Source organism: Punica granatum, chromosome 1, assembly GCF_007655135.1.
Source record: "Punica granatum isolate Tunisia-2019 chromosome 1, ASM765513v2, whole genome shotgun sequence".
In the NCBI taxonomy this organism is placed as follows: domain Eukaryota; kingdom Viridiplantae; phylum Streptophyta; class Magnoliopsida; order Myrtales; family Lythraceae; genus Punica; species Punica granatum.
Genome location: NC_045127.1, coordinates 43,097,394 through 43,105,571, shown reverse-complemented (window position 1 = coordinate 43,105,571; position 8,178 = coordinate 43,097,394). Strand labels below are relative to the sequence as shown.

Sequence of the window (8,178 nt, the reverse complement as noted above, 5' to 3'; positions counted from 1 at the left end):
AATAAGAAGAATGTTAAAGTTGAACCACACCCCCTCTAGCATGTAAAATGGCAAGTAACACCTCATCCTTTCAAATTTAGCTACATAGCACCCCCTTCCCCCCATTGATTTATACTATTTTTTCTTAAATCGCGTCAGATTTGATTTAAAAAAAGAAATTAGATAATTGATTAGTTTGTGCAGTTTCGTAACATAGGATTTACGTGGCAAAGTGAATGTTCTTTTGCTGTCACGTCAGCAAAAGGTGGGGTGGTGTGTGACTAATTTTTGAAAGGAAGAGTACCGTCGTTGAACATTTCACAATCTATAGGGGATGCTATAAAAGCATAGCTAAGAAGAAAATAAAGAAAAAAAAAAGTGTCAAAAAGTAGGCCATCACTCATTCTCTTGCTCATATGGACGAGAAATATTTTCTTTAATCAACATTATTTACAAAGTTAAGAGGTACTATTATATCTCTTATTTATCCTGTAGGCTAAAAAAATTATTTCAAAATGAAAATTTATACAGTGATAAAATTCTGATACACGTGAATAATTAAAATATTATAAATAACTATCATTGATACAAGATTTATATAATATCATCAAGCTTATATTCAATGTCTAATTAGGATTAAAAAGTTTTCAATTAAAGAGAAGAAAATAGGAAAACCATTGAAAATATTTCATTCTTTTTGTTTTTTAATTTGAGGAATTAGAAGATTCAATCCCGTTTATTTCGGAAAAGTAATTATCCAATTTCATCCCCATTTTTCTCCTCTTTTTTATGATAGTAAAAATCCTTTTTTTTTGTAATTTTCCTCTTTTAAATTTTTTTTCAAGAAAAGTGAAGAAATTTCAAAAATTAATAATGGACCCTCAAAATTTTCTTAAAGAAAGTTCTCGTTCGTTTTAAGGAGGTAATTACCCACAAAAGTTTTACCGTTTCTATTTTCTTTTGAATTTCTTAAGAGCTTGGATAGTTATCTAGAAATATTAGAAAATTCTCCTAAGACTCGAAAATTTTTGAAAAACTTCTCCTCTTTTTTTTCTCTGTTGAATCTTTTCGTCTGCACTTATACGGCGTATAGTTAAAATAATTGGTCATTGTCCATGGAATACTAGAAGACAAGCACAACCTCTAAACAAACTCTTACCACATTTTAATTAGAAACCATTTTTATTTATTTCGTAGCAGAAAAAAAAAAGAAAAAGAGAACCCCACAGATCACATAAAAGGATAAAAAACAGATAATAAAGAAAAGGAAATTAAAGGAGAGAGAAAGGAATGAAACAACTATATAAGGCCCCTTATCACATCCAATTTTTGCCATGATACAGCTCCACACACGAAAAGGAAAGCTCTCGATCAAATTATACAAAGCAAAACCTCCCCTTCTTCATAGCTAATTCTTTCCAGCACTACGACCATGGAACAAGCACAACCTCCTCCAGCCCACATCGCGATATTGCCGACCCCGGGGATGGGCCACCTCATCCCGCTCATCGAGCTGGCTAAGCGGCTCGTCCACCGCCACTGTTTCACGGTGACTTTCATCATCCCCACCGAGAGCGGCTCCCCGTCCAAGGCCCAACAGTCGGTCCTCTCCGGCCTTCCTCCCTCCATCTCCTACATCTTCCTCCCTCCTGTATCCTTTGACGACCTCCCCGAGGGAACCCGCATCGAGACCATCATCTCCCTCACGGCAGTCCGCTCCCTCCCGGCCCTCCGTGAAGCCCTGGCTTCCATAGCCAAGTCGAATCGGCTTGTCTCTCTCGTCGTGGACCTCTTCGGGACCGACGCCATTGATGTGGCCAAAGAATTCAATATCGCCCCCTACATCTTCTACCCCCCGAACGCTATGTGCCTCTCCCTCTTCTTCCACTTGCCGACCCTAGACCGCACCGTCTCGTGCGAATACAGGGACTTGCCTGAACCGGTGAAAATCCTGGGTTGCATACCGATCAATGGGGCGGACCTGCTCGACCCAGTTCAGGATCGCAGGAACGACGCATACAAGTGGGTTCTCCACCATACCAAGAAATACCCTTTGGCGGAAGGGATTATGGTGAACAGCTTTGAAGGCTTGGAGGGAGAGACTATGAAGGCCCTCCGGGAGATGCAGCAAGCCGGAATGCCACCCGTATACGCGGTGGGCCCTCTCGTGAACATGGAGCCGAGCACCAACGCCGATGGGGCAGAGTGCCTGAAGTGGCTCGACGAACAGCCACAAGGGTCCGTGTTATACGTGTCTTTCGGGAGCGGCGGGACCCTATCGTCCAAGCAGATGGCGGAACTGGCCCTAGGACTGGAGATGAGCGAGCAGAGGTTCCTGTGGGTGGCCAGGACGCCAAGCGACAAGGCGGCCAACGCGTCCTACTTCACAGTTCACGGCAAGGATGAGGCCTTCGACTTCCTCCCGGAGGGCTTCCTCGAGAGGACCAAGGGCAGGGGGTTCGTGCTGCCGTCCTGGGCCCCACAGTCCCAGGTCCTGGCTCACCAGGCCACGGGCGGGTTCGTGACGCACTGTGGGTGGAACTCGACCCTCGAGAGCATCGTCAATGGCGTGCCTCTCATCGTGTGGCCACTCTACGCGGAGCAGAAGATGAATGCAGTTCTGCTGACCGAAGGCGTGCGGGTCGCGCTGAGGCCCAAGCTCGATGAGGACGGGATCGTCGACCGAGAGGAGGTAGCATCGGTAGTGAAGGGTCTGATGGAAGGTGAACAAGGCAAGAGGGTGAGGTACCGGATGAAGGACCTCAAGGAAGCGGCGGCTAAGGCTCTGAGTGAGGATGGGTCCTCCACTGCGGCATTGTCCGAGGTGGCTCGTAAGTGGAGCACCAACACTGAACCATCTCCATGATAAAACAAATGTATATTCGTTTTATTTATTAGGGCATTATTGTTAGTATTATTGTTATCCTTTTTCTCTCCTCCTTTTTATCTTTTTCTTCTTCTTTTGTTGGATAATTTTTCTTTTTTAGCAGAATAATCTATGGTCATATGTGCAAGTCTTTAACTTCAACAGTAGAGTTTATAAATTAATATGTGCAGCTGCACATTTTGTGTTCCTCACCTACCGAGCCAATATAATGTACATAGATAATAATGTGCGTAGCAGTCATTTTGTCACCATTGCATTTTCTATGTTAAGTTTGCCCCAGCAATGCTGTCGTGTCATCGTAACTAGTGATCGAGTTTTTCTAGATCCCCTAAAAATCACCCAATCATCTGCACGAAAAGGTTTGTAATTTTTTCTGTGTTGAGAAGTCATTGGAAGTTTTACCTCCAAATTTCTTAGAAAATTAATGATTATCTGTCGGGTGTTAAGGGGTGTGACTTCCTTGGAAAAGTTTCAAGTTTAAGTCACTTCAGGAATCACGTTGGAAAATACTTCCTAGTGAGCCACCTGCACGGTATATGTGGTTGTACTGACCTATTTCGTGGGCTTATAAGGTGTTCACGTTAATTATGAAAATTATGAACGGAGTCCGAATTCCATCGTTATCAAATATATATATATATATATATATATATATATATATTGTAGACGACTTGGGATGTAATCATCTAGAATGTTTACGTGATCATGATGCAATGACTAATTAATTAATTAATTAATTAGTATATGGATGACCTTCTCATAAGGAACTAAAAAAAAAGCATGGATGAGGAAATTGGCGTTATCAATTTCTTTTTGTTTTCAAATTTCACTGGATTCAAATCTTACAATAGCAGTGGGAAAACTTGGAGCAATATGATTGGGCCATTACAGTAGGTAAAACATAAATCCATGGAAGACCAGTGGGTGCAATATTCCTATCTTAATATATCAATATAGGCTTGTCGACGATGCATTGTCCATCGACAAGTCCACACATGAATCATATTGATGGGGGCAGCTTTTAATATGGGGCCAAAAGGGGGCTTTGAGTGGTTGTGGAGGCAACCATATTAGACCTCACCCCACCACAATCATTGAGGGCATAAATGTATTATTAGGTGGCGGCCATTGGCAAAATTTTGTTACAAGACTTCACAAGCTCGTGAATGAATTGTTGGGGGTGAAAGTGGAAGAAGAAAAGACTTTCTTATTCCCTCTTGTCACGAGGGAAGATCATGGAATTAGTAAAACATTAAGAGGAATTTGACGAAATATCCGTGTATATGCACGGATTAGAATTATCAAGCTAATAAAATAATGATTACTATTGGCAATGACGATTACCATTGGAAACGATGTGTACGTAGCATAATTTGATTAGCTTATGTAAAAAATAAAATTTCATCCTACTAATTGATCTGCTTAGTAACTGTTCAACATATGAGATATTATATTTTATTGAGTATAAGATTAATATTTAGAAATTTAATGAACCACAAATATAATTTTCAAATGAAGTGGAAATAAACATAGGATAAGATAACATGCATACTGTGTATATAACAATTTCTTCAACCACATAATTACTATTTATACAAATTAGTGAATCATTTTAACTCAACAAGACTATCAATTTCCATACTAAATCGAATCAAAATAGCATAAACCCAAAAATAAAAACTTAATGACAATAACAACAAAGTCCATTATCATTTGAATGTATACCGGCAATTGAGGTCGACAACCAACAAAATCAGGACAGTATGTCACAAAGTTATCAATTTAAATTTGTCCAAATATTCACTGTCACCACGTCCTTATTTTTGTGCAAAACCTTTGATTGGTAGACCAGCAGAAGGTTTTGACTTTTGGACTTCCATAAGTATACAACTTTTTGACTTCTATGACTTACGAAAATTTAAACTCCATAAGTTACAAACTTTTTGGTTTTCACGAATCGAAATCTCTAATATTTCATTGAATGAATGACTTATTTTGGAATTTCATGAGTGATGTGGCATCACAGTTTTGTGTCATTTTTAGTGTCTTCATTCGTGATGACCTGAAAGTTACTCAAGTGTAATGTAACTTCATCCTACGAGGCATCGTTTTATATTTCGTTTTAACTTTTATATATGTACAGATTCTAAAAGTTTTAGAAGTAAGAGTCCGATTAAAAAATACTTTGTTCAATCTCCTTAAAAAGACTTTTTATTCAATGAAAGTGCCTGTATCCTTTTATTAGCTATCGAAATTTCTATTTTATAGTACTTAATTTATGGACCTCCCTTATAATCATTTTTTTTAAAATTCAAGTCGATGACATGTGTCATTGTATTTTGCTCTCAAGTGATAGTACTTTAACAGAAAATGACGAGGATTTGACTCAGTAGCAATCTGAACTTGTATGAACTGATTTTACATTGTAATGTATGGATTAATTAATTATTAATTTAATCTTCTACTGAATGCTAATAATTAGTTTAACCAGTAGATTGTGCATTGAGAAATCAGATTACAAATTCATTGGACTTGTATTTTGGTAGATTATTTGGTGTAATTCATATATATTTGTACGAAATCAAGGTGAATGTAAACGTGATTGAATATCACGTTCGAAGGAACAATTTGAACTATTATTGTGAATAGTTCGACTCAAAGACTTTGGAATCACCATCTAAGGCGAGAATGATGGTTAAAACGTCCAGAAATGTTCAAATACTGAAAAGGCTCATTTGTGGGATTTGTGTAGAATATACACGTCCAATACGAAGAGAAATAAGTACCGAACTTTTCATTAGTGCACACTGATGATACAAATAAATAGAGAGACTTCTTCAAATCCAAGTTTGGGATGGATATTGTTTTTTTTTTTTTCCGAAGGCCTCCGAAGTTCTCCTTCTACAATGCGGTCTCATCCCAAAAGAAAAAACAAAAAAGCCGGGAAAGTGGCTCCCCAGAGCACAATATATATGTATTGTATATAGATATACAACTGATGTATGTACATGTGTAATTAGTGAGATTCCAAGCCAAAAAAAAGTGCAGTTAGTCAGATAGGTTGAACTTAATTTAGATTTCTACGTCATAGGCTTCCGACACTTGACACATCAGTACGAATATATCGGCAACCCCAGACTCGGTCCTATTGCCTCGCTAAAAAATTGAAAGTCAGCAGATATTGTTATATCATGAGAAGTTGTAATTTGGCTTTTAAACTATGGTTCTTTTTTTTTTTTGGTGATCAAACTATGGCTATATTTATTTATTTTTTTTATTGTAAAGGAGACTCGTGAGTCTAGTTTTAATGAAATAAAATCCTAAAAGTAAATAAAGGAACACGAATAATCCTACTAAGTATAAAAATTTGAAAACTCTTAATTATCGGGTGATAGTATACGTCATTGCGTTACATCATATTTTGATTGTTATATTTGATTGAAAGTGGAATCGACCAGACATGCACAAATTTCCGAATCTTATGCTTACTTTTCTTTAATTGAAGCATATATAAATAAACTTGCTATATTAATTTTGTAAAGAAGGAATCATTGGTGGCCTGCAGTGGAATAAAGTTCATGGCCTAAAAGTAAGAAGACATGCATATTAATATGTATGATTGAGGCTTATTCTTCCGATCATCAGATGCCAATTAATTGAGGATAATTTTCTTTTGGACATCCACTTAACAAAAACGACCAGATACTTTCATTAAAATTCAACTCCTTAAAATTAACTTTACTATTGAGCCACGTCCCATGGTCGATTGAGGCCGTTTAATGCACTGGAATAATCGAATCGTGCAGGAAGTTCGGGTCAAACCAATAGCAGTACATGATCAAAGCCCCCAACCCCCTCTTCACGCTTGCCAGTCTTCCACGTAATCACATTAGTGGTTCCTATTACTTAAAACACAATAGTGCTGCGTTCACACATTGTAGTTGAAGAAAATATTCTAATTTCACTATATGAATATTATGTTGTGTCTAGGTTACGGCCCCGTACTCACAAAAAGAATAGATTATGTTATGTCTAAACCATATTGTGTGGCGCAACAGGTTAGAACCATCAAAGAACTGCTTGACAGAGAACGAACGGTTCAAATTCGACACACTTATAAATATTTGCGCGAATTGGTTGGCGAACTAAGCTCTCCTCCTTCTGCTAGGCTGCCACTACTTTGCTTCTCCGCCAGCTGGGATTGTTGCACTTCTTCTTGGCGATGTAGTCGAGGCCTCCATATCTCGTTTATATTCTTCCCGTTGGTTTCTTTTCTGTTTTCTAAGGCTGATCGCCTTCCTTATCTTACCCCAAAAAAAATAGTTAATTAAGTTAAAGGAGAGTTATAAATAACTCTCTATCTAATGACAAGTGGCCCAATGGCCATTCTTCCATTTTCCTAATTTTATTCTTGACTTTTTTTTCAACTTTTCTTTAATATTTACTCTCCAAACATTGATAATTATTTACAATTGAAATAATCGTGATAGAGAAATTAAATCATGAGATTATGAACTTGCTCAATTAGAAGATCAAGACAGTTTTACCAAATGAATAGGATGTGTCTTCAACGAATTAGATATATCCAAACACTGTCTTCAGCTAATATAAATGTTCTATGATTCTGAATTTTATTTAAACTTCTATTTAGATATTGCTATTTTAGTATTCAATTCCCAATTTCTATATTTTTTAGAAAAAAATATTTTATTAGTTTTTCCAACATTAGATTGTCCTTAGATAGCATATTATTGTTGATATACTTAATAAGTAGAATTATAAATATTTATTACTACAATTACAACAAGTGGTGAAAGTTACAATGATTTTGAATCTAATACCTAATGATTCTAAATGTAAATTTGAGATATAATTACTTCAGGAAATTTAAACGCGGCAAAGGACAGGCTTTTTTCTAGTACTCTTGAAAAGTTTGGAGCATAGAAAGAGAGAGAGAGAGAGAGAGTATGTAAGTTTTAGTACTCTGGCAAAATTTTCAATTTCGTTTTATATCTTAACATTTATTTTATTATTTTTAATGAATAAAAAACTTTATTTCTTTACCTTTTGTCTTATTAGGCAAAAATAAAAAGGATTTTTGTTCGTTGTTGCAAAAGTAAAATAGATTTTGTTTGTTTAATAATTTTATTTTATTACTATTATTATTGTTATTGTTATTATGCAATTTTTAATAAAAAGAATTTATTCTCACTGTTTTTATTGTCTAGGCATAAATTAGAAAATGGATGAATTTAAATCATAAAAAGGAAAATGAATTTTTTTTTATATTTTTTCATTGAAAGTTTTTCGTC

At 36.4% G+C, this 8,178-nt stretch overlaps 1 protein-coding gene across 1 annotated transcript; it reads left to right on the top strand.

Annotated features, from left to right (window-relative positions):
- Positions 1-1,295: 1,295 nt before the first annotated feature.
- Positions 1,296-3,102, top strand: LOC116189426 (hydroquinone glucosyltransferase). Its single transcript, XM_031519086.1, has one exon. The coding sequence runs from the start codon at positions 1,412-1,414 to the stop codon at positions 2,843-2,845; it is 1,434 nt and encodes a 477-aa protein (XP_031374946.1). The 5' UTR covers positions 1,296-1,411; the 3' UTR covers positions 2,846-3,102.
- Positions 3,103-8,178: the final 5,076 nt, after the last annotated feature.